Raw genomic sequence first — 15,591 nt, forward strand, 5'->3', positions numbered from 1 at the left:
GCTCAGAGCCATTTTGCCATCATCCCTCACACCTTGCAGCACCCTAAAAACCTTTAAGCTAATGGAGAAACCAGGCAACTGGTCATCATCCCCCAGTGGCAGAGCAGGGCTGAGCCTGCCTGCTCCCTAAGCCCAGCCCTGCGCTCCAACCAACACAACCCATGCCCCTGTTTATCCAAAACACACACTGTCCTCACAGGCAGAGCCGGGAGAATTATTGTGCCTACTACCAAAAAAGCATCACTTAATTTTGTAAGTGATAATGTGATAGCTGCAAATGTCTTCCAGCAGAAAGTGCTACAGAACAGTTTTGGACTGGCTATCGCAGCCCAAAGCGCTGCAATTCGTTAATGTTGTTGATTCCCCCCCAAGCATATGTTGCAATGTGATTACATCCAAGTAAATCTGTTTGTCAAACATTAATAGCCTCCTTCCATTCTATTACTCTTTTTGCTAGCAGCACAGCTATTGCATATAAATATTTCAAATCATCTCACTCCATAAAGCCAGTCCAAGGGCATCACGACCTGATGGTTTCACATTGTTACTGGCATCTTTATCGGAGGCTGCTGCGTTGGCAGGGGGCTGCCCGGAGCAGGAATAAGGATGCAGTTAGAGAGCAAAGGAGGGAAGCCAAGCACAACAGCCCCAGAGAAAATGGGTGCTGTGCTCTGTTGGTTCAACACTTGTAATCAGTGACATACTCCTCTGTTTGTACTAATGATGGGGATATGTTAATAGCCCTGTCCTATGGAATAGAATCCTCTCCCTCCTTCCTGTCCCCATGAGCAGTTAATGTTCCAGAAGCTCCTGGACTAACCTGAGACAATGCTTTTCAGGAGAGATTGAGTCAGATCAGGGATTAACTGGGATGTAACTGGGGGCTGCCATCCCTCCTGATGCAGGATGCCCTGTTACATGCTGGGAATAGGCCCGGGCGGGGGGGGGGGATTCCTCAGTCCGAGGGTCTCAGCTCCTTGAAGGCCACCCAAAATAACGTAATTATTTTGCTATGCCCAATTTTGACTCCCGAGTGCTGACGCTGCCTGTACCGATAGTGGGAATCTCAGCTGCACTGCTTCCCTCGCCAAATTACTCATTCTTAATAACAGGGTATAATTGGTGCTAATTAATATGAAAGGCAGCAAAGCAAGAGTTCCAGTAGCCTCCTGCTGCTTTATCCCCTCAGATTCACCAGTGGCAGCTTAATCTGCACTGATCAAGGCCATAGAGACAGCACCAGCTTCTGGGGTTGGTTGTCCCATGGGCTGAGATGCGCGACTACACACGCAGAGCTGTAGCGGTACCTGTGGTGAAGACGTTGCTGGTCCCAGCATGGCGTGTCCTGAAAGCTGGATAGAGCAGGAGCTGCGATGAGCGGGTGTCGTCCTGCGTGCCTCCAGGTGGAACACAAAACGCTTACCCCTCTGCCTCAGGAAGCAGCACTGGATTCATCCCCACGCTGAGGCAGCCCTGGTGCGGATGCTGTGGCCCCTGTCTGGCAGATGGCAGGAGCGGGTATGCAGAGTCCTGAGCCCTGGTCCAGCCATCCCAGGATGAGCTGCTTCAGATGCAGGTAAAGTAAACCACAGTCCCTGTAGGAGTTAGCTACAGGCTGTAACTTGGACACAGGAGGGAATGCCTTCCAGATTGGATGGGTCTAGGAGGGATGGGATTCTCTAATGCACGATGTTTTGTCCCTGTCTGTGGCAGGGGGCTGGAACTGAATGAGCTTTAAGGTCCATTCCAATACAAACCAGATTGGGATTCTATGATTCCTGCTTCTCTAGAGAAGGGGTAGAAAGAGGGAAACAATGAACTCCCCCCCAGCTTGGTGTCAAGGCCTCTCTGTTCTCCTAAGAACAGAAATCATGCGTTTAATTCCTTTCCCCTTGCCTCACCTTAGGAGCTGACAGCAACTGAGCCGCAGAGCATCACATGGGTTCAGAGGAACTCATGGCTTGAAATGGATTTGACCATGTGTGAAGGCGTTCTGTACTGTTTATACAGGTCTGTAGGCTCACACTGGGATGTAAGCCACCATCCGTGTCTGACTCTCCATTCCTGGATCCATGTTCTGGAGCAGAGGCCCCAAACCCAGGCCAGGAGCCAGGCCCTGGCCCTCTGCTCCTGCAGGCACCGACTCCATCTGGAGCCTGGGCTATGGATCAAGGATCTGCCCTTGCCTGAAGATCCATCCGTGGATCAAAGCCAGCGGTTGCTTCTGGGCCATTGCCTGGGGCCGTGCTGGGAGCAGACATCTGCCAGCTCTGCCAGGAGGGAGCTGCATCCGTGCTGGGAATGGGAATCTGCCCACTTGCCCCTCACCACCCCTCACTTGTTTTCCTGTTGCCTTTGGTCACATCTCCTGCAGTCCCATCACCTGTTCCAAGCACATCCCCAGGAGCCTGCTTTGTCCCTGTTCTCCCTGCAGCTTCCGGGAGCCGAGCCTGGAGAGGTGCTCAAAGAAGGGCTCTGCTGTGTGCAGAGGCGGGGAGTGAGGCTGCTCGTGGTGACCCCCAAAACCCACTGCATCAGATCACAACTGCCCCCATCCTCTCCACAAGGAGCAATCCCGAGCCTAATGTGGGTCTGAGCATGAAGAAACCTGCCCCCACAGCTAACTGCAGCTTCCCAGTACCCTGGACCAGCTTCTTGCACTTCACTAATTCACAAAGGCTTTATCACTTCTTCACTTCTTCTTTATTTCCCCTCCAAAGGCTGCTGGAGCTTATCAAGAGATGAAAGATCGAAGGAGATGCATAATGAATGGGCTGGCTTTATCCAAATCATTTCATTTTGCCATCACATCTGCATTCGTCAGGTACGGCTTTATTTCTTTAATTACAGAAGAGCCACAGTGCTTTGCCTGATTAACAGTGGGAAATTAAGGCTGGATTGGAGTGGGAGAGAAGGATCTGTCAATACAGTAATAAGAATATAAAGTAGTTTGATAGAAGAGGGAAAAGTAAAGAGTAGCTTCAGCTTGGCAAATAGATTTACCTTAACAGCCCTGTATCCCAGGGTATTTCCAGGAGGATTTCAAGAGAGCCTGAGGGATGCCAGGGAATTCAAAGGGCCCTTTGCAGGCTGAAAGTCCCCCTTGCAGCCTGGGCAAGCCGCAGGTGATGCCCACCCTCTCCCCCCCGCCGGTGCCAGAAGCCTGACGGGTCTGGGCGAACCCCGCGGCATCCCAAAGAGCAAGGCTGACTTTTCACAAGGTTTTGCAGACATCCTGCTCTGAATGCTGAAGTCACGGAGCAGAGCGGAAGCTCTGGGACCGAGAGGCCGAGTCTCTCCCCACAAGTCGTTATTTCAGCTTCCAGAAAGGAAGGACAAAGGGAAAAATCCCCACCTCAGCTCAGGCGAGAGATTTTGCCAGCAATTATCCAAGGACCGGTATTGATGCCAGCTGCAAAGACAGCTCTTCCCCTTGGCTCTCTTCGCAGCCCAGCACAGGTACACGGAGCACAGGCACAGGGAGCACAGGCACAGGGAGCACAGGGGCAGCAAACTGGGATGGCAGAGGGGAAGGAAGAAGAAGTCGAAAAACTAAAGGGAATAAAGATAAGGATCCGAAAGGACCAAGCAACGGAGCTCCAGCCTCCTGCAGGGCAGAGAGTAGCCAGCGCAGCCAGAGGGGTCCAGGGCACCCTGTTCTGGGCTTCCTCCTGCTCAGGGGCTTTTGTTGCCCCCAAATCCCATTTTTCCAAGCTTATCTTTGTTTTGCCCTGGGGGTTTCCTGGTTTTGTTTTGCTGGTTTGTATCTGAATGAGGATTTTCAGCAGGTTAAAACGTAAATCTTGCAGCAAGGGAAGACTGGCAGCGGTTTGAAGAAGAAAAGCAACCGTCCCAAGGGTTTCAACGCTCCATTCCAGCAGCTGGTCAAACCAGCTGGAGGGTTGGGAAAAGCTTTGGGAACAATCCAGATGTTATTTCCTACATTTTGTGTGCAGCCACTCACAGCATGGAGGGGAAAGGATCTGCTCACGGCTGTGGGACACGGTTAAAGCTCCCAGGGCACTTGGACAAGGCAGCGACATCCCACAATTAACAGCCAGGCACAAAGGGTACACACAGCCTGGAACAGTAAATGTCCTGGAAGATGATAATGATTCATTATCTCACCTGGCTACAAGGGGAATCATTTTCTCTTTACTGGAATAACTAAACCAGCTTCATTTATAGCACTTCGCTGCCACACAGCATCTTAAATCCAAGCACTTTAATTTGGCCGATGAGGACACGAGGGTGGCTGAAGGATTCCCCTGGGATTGCTCTGCCCACCTCCACAATCCCCCTCCATGGGATTTTCATCTGCCCAATTCACAGACATCATTCACCCACAGCCACAAATAACCCCCAGCCTCCTCCCTGCTCTGACAAAGACTTCTTTTGGTCTTCCGAAGTCTGGGAAAATGAATTATGCATCCCCCCCTAGCACTGAACTATGCGCTCTCCTTCCAGTGCTTGGAACGTTTCTGAAGAGGCATCCTGGCTGCTGCTCCCCTCCTCCCTCCGGATGCAAGATCCCAGTTAAAGAACACAAAGATATGCTGCGTATCTCGGGGTTTTCACTGAGGGGCAGATCTACTGTGGTTGCTGCTCATCCAACAGCTCCCTGTGATGGATCCGGTATCACTTGTGCTCGGATGAGGATGGGAGGAATTTGCACAATTCTCAGCATCTTCCTAGGATATAAAACCAAGTGTTCAAGGCCAGGTTGGATGAGGCCTTGTGTGGGATGGTTTAGTGTGAGGTGTCCCTGCCCATGGCAGGGGGGTTGGAACTGGATGATCTTGAGGTCCTTTCCAACCCGAACTATTCTATGATTCTATGTGTTTTACCCAAGGCCTCGGTGTAGCTCAAGGAGATGCAGCATAATCCACCACAACTCAAGTCCCGGGAACTGCTTCCGACTTCCCCTGTCTGCATCCCTTTGGCATCCCCTCATGCTCCTCATCTTCCCAGCCTCCCAGGTAACTCCAGTAACTTTTCTAAGGTGCTTTAACTGCCCAACTCCCCAAAGCATGGCTCTGGAGGCTCTTCACAGCCAGTTTTTCCATACCAACCTCTTCTAAGGTTTTCAAATCCTCCAGCCAAGAGCACCTTAGGCACAGGAGCAAAGCCCCGAGCACCTGCTTTAGAAAGCTACGGAGCAAGGTAAAACCAAGCTCAGTTTTCCTACTGCTCTGAGTGCTGCGGAGTGACACCAGTGCAGCCACTACACTGTAATCCCTTCCTCCCAGTGCATCAGCCTCAGGGTGAGGGGGAAGAGCAATCCCTGCCCGGACACTCATCTACAGACCCCAGAGCCAGTGGCATCCATCCGTACGTTGCACACATACCCCAGCAGGGCTGGGGGCTGCAGCACACAGGAGCAGCGCGGCTGCTTTCTCAAACTGAAACAATAAGCACAGTATCTGCTTTCTTCAGGCTAAGTTCTGCCAAGGAGCAGAGGCAGCCAGAGCCACGGGAGGAGGCTGCAGAGCTGAACAGTTCATCCCTCATTTACAAAGCACTGATACAAATTGCTGTTAATTACTCTGTAAATGCTTGTTGGGCTGGTTAAATGAGTACCTGCTGGAAGGGGGGAGATGCGCCAGTGTGCTTTAGGCGTTTACTTCTCTGCAGAGGGTTTGGGAGCGCTGAGCAGCCCACTCCCACTGGGACACTGCCTTTCCATGCACCTTCAGTTTCTGCTGCCTCCTTTGTGACTGGCTGATGCAGGACAAGTGGCTGTGGGGGTATGTACAACCCTGCACCCGTACAATGCCCAGTGCTACGGGATCTGGGGCTGAGCAGCCCCACAGTGCTCATTGGCACGCTGAGGATGCCAGCAAGAACCCAAGAGGATCCTTTGAGGAGGACACTAAACCCTTTGCAGATGCCTCCGGCTCCAAAACCCAGCAGCAATGTGATGGTTGGCAGCTGGGGAACCACCAACGCATGGATCAGGTGGGGAAGTGGGAATGTCTCACCTGGGGACTGCAGACACTCAACAAGCAGCTTTTTAACATGGTCTCAGGGACGGACGGACTGCACGGCTCTGGCAGGGGCACGGAGCAATTCTGTCCAGGCTGATTACAACAGCAACTGAATGACTGACTTGTTGCCTGGCTGTGCCTTTCTCTAGGGCTTAAAGAGATTAAAGCTTTGCCCTGTTGCAGATGTTTCAGTTTACAGCCTTGGCTTTTAAGCTCTGAAACACCTCATTTGGAGTCCCAGCCGCAGGAGAAGGAACTGGGGGTGGATGGAAGCACAGGGTTGTCACCCCATGGTGTCAGTCTGAGCAGCATCGTTCCACCTTCCTGACCTTGGGTGTGCAGGGAAGGCACAACAGGAGACAGAGAACAACATATTCAGTGTCCCTTTCCAACAAGAAAACTGCCAAAGTAATTTCCAGCTTAAAAAGAGCAAATGAGAAGAGAGGAGGGCACCAAAAGGGAGGGCACACAGATGTCACAGAATCCCAGACCGGTTTGGGCTGGAAGGGACCTTAAAGCTCACCCAGTTACACCACAGTGGGTCCCAGCTGGGAGGGAAGAGCCTGCTGATGGGGAAGGGGTTTGGTCTTGCTTGAGTCCTCCTCCATCCACTGCTGCGGGGCCTTCACAGGAGCTGGGGCGCGAGGCATGCATGAGCAGGTCGGCATCTGGAGGGCCCTAGAAGAAACCTTTGGCAGCTCATGACAAAGGCACCAGGAAATGTAAGAAAAGCAATGCAAAAATTTATATTTTATTTGAAGTCCAAAATTTAAAATAGCTTTCAAATTCAGTAAATGCCTGAACACGAGGGGAAGCCTCATATACAGAGACAGATAAATTAAACTGGATATACTGCAGACAAGCCGGTGTATGTATAGATTACATATGTACACTTGGATGTAAACCAGATTTATACATTTTATTACATTTACAAAAAAAAGCTGATCTTCCACTACTGTTTACTACAATAATGAAAAAACATTTACATTGTGGTTTTTTTACCTGTACAAACTTTTGATTCATAAAAATATATCTCTGTACAAAAGAGGGAGCTTTTTTTCTTTTTTAAATTCTTTTTTTTCTTTCTTTTTTTTAACCTTTTTTCTTTTTTTTACCCTTTTTTTTAAATATTTTTTATTTTTTTTAAGCTAATGCAAGTTCTGGGCACAGGGATGGAGAACGTCACCGATGGGGTCCCAGCCACCTTGCAAACCCATGGGACAACACCCCTTCCACTTCCTTTGTTGCTTGGGCAACAGCAGAAAATGGAACTGAATGGGTTGAAAGCAGCAAGTTTGGATGGAGCCTCCCTTCTCTCTGCCTCGGTGGTAAAACATCGCAGGTCTGTTTTACACCCCTGGAACCACGCCTCCCCTTGGCTATTCCACCGAACGAGCGGGATTCAGCAAGGTCTGGAGGGCAGATGTGGGATCTGCTGTTGGGGTGGGTTTGAGTGGAGGTAGATGGGGGCGGATGGGTGCGGACGGGTGGGGGTGCCTGGTCCCTCAGCTGTGTTATGGGGACAAGGGCCAGGAGAACGGGCTGTGGGTTGGCCAAAGGCATGAAGCGCAGAGTAACTGGGGCTGGAAGGGACCTTGGGCTCAAATATGGGCTCTGAGAACAGCCCTGAAGGCAGGAACCATCTGTCAAAGATGCAAGCAAAGGAACCAGGGGAATGCTCTGGTTCTGCCTTTACTGCAGCCACTCAGCTGATGAACTGGAAGGTTCTCCCTTACCCTTCAGCTTGCTCTGGGGTCTGTGTCCTGCAAACCGGAGATGCCCAGCGAGGAGCTGGCACTGCTGCCACCCAGCCTGGCTATCCCAAGGAATTCAGTGCCACAACCAGCTGGGAGGTGGAACCCTCTCCACTGCTCTGTGCATTCTGTCTCACTGACTGTCCCCTGCGAGCAGGGCTCTCGCTCTCGCACCCACTTCTCAGGACTAAATGAGAGCAGCCTGGCAGGCTCCGGGGAGCAGAGACGGCATGTTTAGGTAGGCTGGCTGCTCAGCCTTTAGGCTGTAGGATGCTGCTTGCTCCAAGAGTGCCAAATAACAGACAGAAGTAAAAAAAATACAATCTATTTATACATATACACACACAGAGTGAAAGAATGAACAAATGTGAAAAAAACCTGCCCTGCGGTTTTCATTAGACAAAACCTCAGCTGATGTTAGCTAGGGGAAAGCCAGGTTTGAATGCAAACATGGGTGTAAACACCACCCCATTTGTTTTAATTCTGTTTTCCCATCAGGTCTTCTGTAAGAAGCAGCTGCTCACTGACACACAGCGCTCTACATCAGCACCACATCCAGCTGTGCTCCGTGGCTCCAGCCTGGCCTAGGAAATTGTGACTCAAACTCAAACCAAACAGAGCAAAGCCCAGAATCAACAGGAGCAGCTCCCCTCTCTAGGAAAGAGGAGGACGGCGCCATCTCCAAAGCATCACTCTCATCAGGGAGGAAAAATGTCAAGCTGCCTTATCTGCTCTCATGAAAGCCAAGGCAACCTTTCTACCCCTGGGAAATAAAGGAAACAGCTTTGGATAGAAATTAAAACTCTTATTGCATTGCCATTTGGAGGATCAATACGGAAAGGGCAAAGGCTTTTGAATGCTACTGGGGGGAAATCACTATTTGTTAGAGTTCTTTCTAACGAGGTTTTTGTCCCTTTGTGTCTGTCAGCAATTTCCTCATTAGGGTGTTTGGGCACAGCTAAAATCAGCAGCTGCTGGGACAAGGCCAGAGATGAGGGACATTTCCTCACCAGCCCTGAGACCTGCCTGAAATGAGAATGGGGCAGAAGAGACCCAGCAAGGATGCCTAAAGGAAAATTAAATAGAGGGAACAAGAGGAAAGGTTGCAAAGGGCCTCACTGGAACGGGCCCATTTGAGAACTTCCTCTGCAAAAACCCTGGGATAGAAAAAACAACGAAGAGACAAACCACAGAGAACCCCCAGGTGAAGACAAAGCAAGTGCTCACCCTGTCCCACACTGGTGCTCACCACAACCCCCAGTCAACACCTTGTGCACTGCAAACTGCTTTTACCTCTGTGCTGCCCAAGCAATTCCCAAAGCGGGGCGCAGTTGGTGGGACCCCACAAGCCCCACTGCTCCCTCCAGGAACACATCACCACGAGCAGGCTGTAAGAGCCTTGCCATCACCTCACCTCCCAGGTCCTCCACTTCCCCAGGTCTTGACATTAGGCTCAGACCCATCAGCAGGGTGGGAGAGGGTGGCTGTGCCAGAGCAGACCTTTGGTTGGCTTTGTTATCCATGGCAGGGTGAAGAGGGTGGGTGAGGACAACAGAGGACAACCCAGCAGTCTCTCAGGAGCTAACACAACGTCCAACGAGGTGTAGCAGCTTCTCCACAGCCTCAGCAAGGTTGGGAGGAGGAAGATGGGGAGGGAATGGATGGAGACTCGTGTGGTGAAACACAATCATCCACTAGACACCGAACCTGGAGGGATCTGGGGCAATGGGAAAGGAAAGGTGAGAGGAGAGAAACACCTTGTTATAACACACAGAAATGCCAGGAAAGCCTGCAATGGCTTCCTTATCTAAAAACATTCCAATCTAGAAGTGCTCTTACAGTCACAGAATCCCAGACTGGTTTGTGTTGGAAGGGAGCTTAAAGCTCCTCCAGCTCCAACCCCTGCCACGGGCAGGGACCCCTTCCACTGGAGCAGCTTGCTCCAAGCCCCTGTGTCCAACCTGGCCTTGAGCACTGCCAGGGATGGGGCAGCCACAGCTTCTCTGGGCACCCTGTGCCAGCGCCTCAGCACCCTCACAGGGAAGAGCTTCTGCCTAAGAGCTCAGCTCAGTCTCCCCTCGGGCAGGTTCAAGCCATTCCCCTTGGCCGGTCATTGTAAGAAGTCCCCAGGGTTCTTCTGTTTATCAAGTTATTTCTCTGTGCCTGTGCAGTAAAACTTTTAACCCCCCTGCTTTACCTCCCTGATCCCCGCGCAGAACGCCCTGGCTGGAGTCACACAGTGAATCGTTTCTGCTAGAGACGCCTTTCTGCCTTCACCCGGTGACTGTTCTCACCATGGGGCTTTTGGATTTGCTTTGCCACTGGTGCCCAGGAGGTGTTGCCCTGGGCAGAGACGATCTCCTGGGCAACCTGAACCACTCTGGGTGCTCCTCTGAGCCACTGCTTCCCCAGAGGATTTCCAGAGGACACACAGGAGGGAAGTGGCGGCCGTGTTGCACTCACCACGGAGGGGACGGTGCTATACAGCTGTGCACACGGTGCTGACTGTGAACTCCGTCTCGTTGGCCATGATGTCTGTGGGCTGCAGGTTCCGGTCATACATCGGGTTCTCAAACGTCGCTCGGACGTTGGTGTTTTCATGGCCAGCGTAGCCATTGAATGGGACTTTTGGTCTTCTCCTGCAGGACGCCAGAGAGAAAATCCAGAGAGGTCACGGCTACTCCTGCTGTAGCCACCTGAATCAGCCCAGACATGAAGCCAGTGGAAAGGACAAAGCTGCTTCTGAAGAGGGTAAAGGCAGAAGGGATCTATAGAAAATGTTGCTCTAGCTCTGCAGCACAGCAGCTCCTTGGCCTTTGCTGTAGCCCATAGTGTGCTCCCTCCACAGAGCAGCCAGTCTGTGTGATGCTTTGCAGTGCAGCGACGTTTCCACAGCAATACATTGATCAGGAGAAACACTAATTTACACCATATGCAAAGCCAGCTTGAACGCTGAAGTATGAAATTTACTTTGCCTTATCCTACTTAATGTTGCCACAAATCTTATTAATGGTCATAAAAGCCCTCAATGCTCTCTTCTCCCAACACTCTTGCCCCTCCACGCATGCCTGCTCCATCATTTTTTCACTTTCTGAATTCAATGAGAAACCAGACCTAGGGGAAGTGCACAAGTATTTCTGCCAGCCCCTTGATTTTGCTTCACCTTCTGGCATCATTCCTGAAACCCACCTGTGTTTGTAGAGATAAAGCACAAACCCTGCAATAATCAGGGCTATGAAAGGCACAAGAATGGCAGCTGCCACAGAACTGCTGTTTGATGCAAAATGGTGTCCTATTGATTCTGGATCATTTTCCATCATGCTGATGTCTGAAACACAGCAGAAGTAAACACATTTCACAACAGCGCTGTGGGAAATGAGGTTTGCTTTGAGTTACAGGTTATATCATCAACAACAGAATAAGGTGCAAGGTAATCAAAAGCTTCTGAGCTGATTTGGAGATCCAGCCTAGCTCAGGCACCATCATTTATTCAGAACTGCAATAAAAGAAAGATGTAAATAGTTTTCTCTCACCAAAATGCTCAAACTTGGATGCTTAATGTTGGGCTTTACAGGAGACTTTTAAAGGCTGCAATAACGAGCATCTAATTCTCTGTAAAGGTGACAAGACTCCAGAGTCAGGTTCCAAAATTCGCAAGATACTGAGAAGCTCAGTGCGCATTTGGAGCGGTATTTAGGAGCTTAGACCTTGGGCTGCCCACACCCAAGTACCCCTGTGATTTCTGAAAGTGGGAAGGAGACACTTCTGGTAGCAATGGGACCTGCGCTTTTGGGGCTGGCATTTGGTAACATGGAGAAAAAAGGCCCAGGTGCTGTTTGTGGCTCCGAGCTCTTTGTTTTTCAACAGCAACCTCTTTATTTCCCCCCTGGGGTACAGAGATTTCAGGGCACTTGACTGAGTGGCTGGGTTGGGTTCTACCAGCTCTTCTTCAGAGAGGAGTGGAAAGGGTTGGGTTAAACCTGAGGGCCCAAAACAACCTATAAAGATCTGGCCCAGCAGGGGTGATAATTAAAGCCAGGGACGGGAGAAATGTTCCCTGTTTGGAAACCTCCACTACAACCAAAATCCTGCTTTCAGCAATCAAGGGAAGAAGCACTTACCAAGTCTCTGAAGGCCAAACTGCCCGAAGCCTTTGCCATGCACAAAGCCCTGGTACACAAATGTGCCGCTTGAAGACTCCGATGAGACCTGCAAGGACAGGACAGCAGAGATCAGCAGATGTGTTCAACACCTCCCTGGGTTTTTCGCACCCATCTTAACACAGTCTCCTTCGGGTTCATGCATAGCATTAACGTGATTCAATTCCCCAGCAAATCGTGGCATTTCTCAAGAAGTCTGACTGCCCAACAACTTGCTAAGACTCTCACATCTCAAAGGAAGGAAACTGGGGTGAGAAGTTGACTCCATAAGGGAACATCAGCTCTTCTAGCTTGATGTTTAACAGACATAAAATGTTACAACGGGATTAATCATGTTGGTTTCTCCTGCAGCATTATGCAGAAGATTTGCAGGTTTAAAACCGCAGGGCAATAAAAAGCCATACAGCTGCAAGGGAGCACGAAGAGCCAACTGCCATGTAGTGTTATGTCGTGTGCTGGAAGAATGCCCTATGTCCCTTTCAAGCAAGCAGGTCACTGAGGACAGCAGCCTCATCTTGCCACCAGCTAAGGGAGTTATGTCCTCAGCTTCAGCTGGGGTTGTGACAGCAAGGGGAGGCGTGGGGTGAGGGGACTTGGTGTATGAGGGGCCCATGCACTTACATGTCCATCTAGAGCCCATTTATCGTTTTTGAACTTGTTGACAAAGATCTCCACTGGCCCCGTTATTTGGTAAACCTGCAGAAGCAGGTGCACGTCTTCTTTCTTGTAAATGCCTGAAAAACAAGTGTTTCTCGTGTCTAGATCACAGTGATGCTACTTGAGTTTCAAGTACTTGACTTTCTACCTGAGGGAGTAATCATCTCATCACCTCAGAGTGGACAACTCCTCTTCCTCCCACCCGTACCGGTGGGACATGCTGGGAACACACCATGAACACACAGTATCATGTCCACCCCCCAGGATATTAGAGGTATTTTATACATGGGAAGAGGCTCAACTATTGACGCTTAGGTTATGTCACTGGATCAGTAAAACCTGGTGCTCCATGGAGGCGAAGACAAGGAGCACTCACATCATTTAACCCTGTTTATTTTCAACTCCAAGTCCACCACTCCAGCACACAGGGAACGGATGATGGACTGGGCTGAGCTGCCTTTCGGGTAGAGTCAAAGCAAACTGAGGTACATGACTTTGTTTGTCTTGGTCCAATCAAAAGACCGGAGATTTCAAACCGGGGTGGTTCTGTACAGCTCTACCAGAGCATCAGCAGCAGGCACACAGCAGAGCACGCTGCCCCTCGCTCTGTGACTGCACTTGTAACAAGTGTAGATCCCTACAGATGTCTACACCAACTCCCCTACCAGACACCAGGAGCTCCACGCCGCTGTGGTCTATCAAAGTGGCATTGACTTTACTGGTGGCAGGGTCGAAGCTAGTGACAGACAGCATCGCAGGCTGCTTCTTCCCCAGGTATTCATAGGAGCCTTTCCAAAGGGAATTCTTTGCAAACACATCAGCAGGCACTAGAAACCACAACAATTGGGGATGCATCAAAACAAGAGCAACACCATTTATTTCCATTTCTCAGAAATCAAAACAGAGCAGATTTCCTTCTTTCTTTGAATTCACAAATACATATTCAAATATCTCAAATCCCGCCCACTCTCTGTGTTATTATCCCTGAGTACAAAGCCAAGGAGAGGAGAGCAACCAAGCTGATGACTTTAATTCTGTTGTTTTGACAAAAAATGACACTGGAGTTTTAAAAACCGACACCCAAAAGAATTCCTTAGGAAAAGCCAACAAAGCCCCTTTTTAAAAAGAAAAGGTGCAACGTAAACACCCTGGAGGGCTTGGATCTCCAGAGTGCCCAGGGGAGGGCAGTGGATGGTGGTGCCTGACCCCTCCTGTCCATTCTCCACGAGCATGACTGGGATGGGGCACGTGGGCTGCTTGCACCAGCCCAGCAGTTTCAATACCCACAAGGAACAGGCAGGTTTCTGGCTGTCGTGGGGAAGGGACAGGATGGGATGGACGTGGTAAGGGTGAGATCAAATGCTAACGTGTCCCATGGAGGAGCGAGCCCTGCTACGGTACCTGACACCTTGGTGAGCGGTGGCTCCCGCGCCGTGCCAACCGGCCTTCCACTGGGGCGGACATCAGCTGAAAGAGGGGGACAAACCACAGCTGTATCATAGCATCATGGAATGGTTTGGGTTGAAGGGACCTTAAAGGTCATGCAGTTCCAACCCCTGCCACGGGCAGGGACCCCTTCCACTGGAGCAGCTTGCTCCAAGCCCCTGTGTCCAACCTGGCCTTGAGCACTGCCAGGGATGGGGCAGTCACAGCGGACTCCTGGCCTGCTGGTGCAGGTCTAAGAGGTGAGCTGTCTTCTCTTGGGCTGCAACGCTCCCCTCTGCAGAGGAGCAGGCACGCGAGAGCAGAGCTCTCAGCACTCTTACCAAGGCAGATGGGTGGTTTTCCTGTCCAGCTGCCATCTGCTTTGCAAGTTCGATGCTCGGATCCTCCGGTGAGGTAGAACCCGCTCTGACAGGAATAGATCAAAGTGTAGCCCAAAGATGGCAAATCCAGAGCACCGACGTTAGCGTGGGAGGGGGTCTCTGGCTGCTTGCAGTGGTGAGCTGAAAAGCAGAAGGGAAACAGATGAGATTCAGCACCCAGTTGGACACCAAGGCAGAAGAGTGACACCGCAATGTCAGCAGGGACAGAAATCTCTTCAAAAAGCTTTTGTCAGCAAAAGCTGTCTCTGCTCACTGAGGGACACTGAGGGTTTTCCCCAGCCAGATGAATTCATGAGACTGCTTCCTGCGCTTTGCTGGCTGCTTTGCTCTTCCTGGCTAAAGCTCTCAGGGGATCCTTCCCTCAGTTCCAGCTTCCACGAACAGAAAATGAGGATTTTTGACTTTCAATGGAAAAAAGTCAAAACCAAATGATGTTAAGGACACTCTGCTCCTTCCTTTGAACTGCGTCCCAGGTCTACTTGAAGACTAAAATCTGCCTTCAGGGGACATTAAGACCCAGTAAGTTAAGCCAGTGACTGCAGCAAGTACACTACAGATCTGATTCTGCACAGCTCCTCTTCATGGGACCACTGTTCCAGTAACAGTTTGCGCCCACCTGTCCACAGGATCACACAGCGAGTCCTCAGAAGTGTGCCACAGTCATCGATTCCTGTAACTGCTCAATAACTTCCAGGCTGTGGCCACAAAAATCAAAGCTGAGCTTGTCCAACTCCTTGTCACCACACTGAGCACGTGCCCACACCGCTCTGTCAGGTCCTGCTGAGGACGTGCCTTTCCTTGAGGGCTTCCAACACAAAACAAACCACGGAGATGGGAACCCCCCTCACTGTAAAACTGCCCTGTCTGTAGCTCTCAAGCTGCTCATGAATGAGAACAAATCCTCAGCAGCCTTCATGAGGTATTATCTTCATCCTTGCTTTACTGAAGGTGACATATAAAGCCAGACTAACCCAAACCTACATGGTCTGGGACCTCTGGCAGTGAGCCCGCAGCCCAGCTCAGAGATGGAGCTCAGCACGCATTAGCAGTAACTTCATCCAACAACGTGCTGTGGGTGGAGAAGGCTTTACACAAATCCCAAAGGCAACGCCTCAGCGGACCTTGCTGGCACGGGTAAGCCAAAACCATCTTCTCTTTCAACACCCCCAGCACCCCCTCTCCCCTGATGCTATGTGCCAGAGTTTTT

General features: G+C 50.7%; 1 protein-coding gene across 2 annotated transcripts in view; it reads right to left on the minus strand.

The window, feature by feature from the left end:
• Positions 1–6,708: 6,708 nt before the first annotated feature.
• The window catches only part of CSMD2 (CUB and Sushi multiple domains 2), a 292,865-nt gene continuing 283,982 nt past the window's right edge, over positions 6,709–15,591 (minus strand). For both annotated transcript variants that reach the window (XM_065698010.1, XM_065698009.1), the window contains exons 65-72: positions 14,325–14,504; positions 13,960–14,025; positions 13,224–13,385; positions 12,523–12,635; positions 11,863–11,950; positions 10,931–11,069; positions 10,205–10,380; positions 6,709–9,458 (exon numbers count right to left, since the gene is read on the minus strand). In XM_065698010.1, the coding sequence (XP_065554082.1) occupies positions 10,221–10,380; positions 10,931–11,069; positions 11,863–11,950; positions 12,523–12,635; positions 13,224–13,385; positions 13,960–14,025; positions 14,325–14,504 (908 nt within the window). In that variant the 3' untranslated portion in view covers positions 6,709–9,458; positions 10,205–10,220. The remainder of the gene's footprint in view (positions 9,459–10,204; positions 10,381–10,930; positions 11,070–11,862; positions 11,951–12,522; positions 12,636–13,223; positions 13,386–13,959; positions 14,026–14,324; positions 14,505–15,591) is intronic.

This window comes from Lathamus discolor, chromosome 18, assembly GCF_037157495.1.
Source record: "Lathamus discolor isolate bLatDis1 chromosome 18, bLatDis1.hap1, whole genome shotgun sequence".
NCBI lineage: Eukaryota > Metazoa > Chordata > Aves > Psittaciformes > Psittacidae > Lathamus > Lathamus discolor.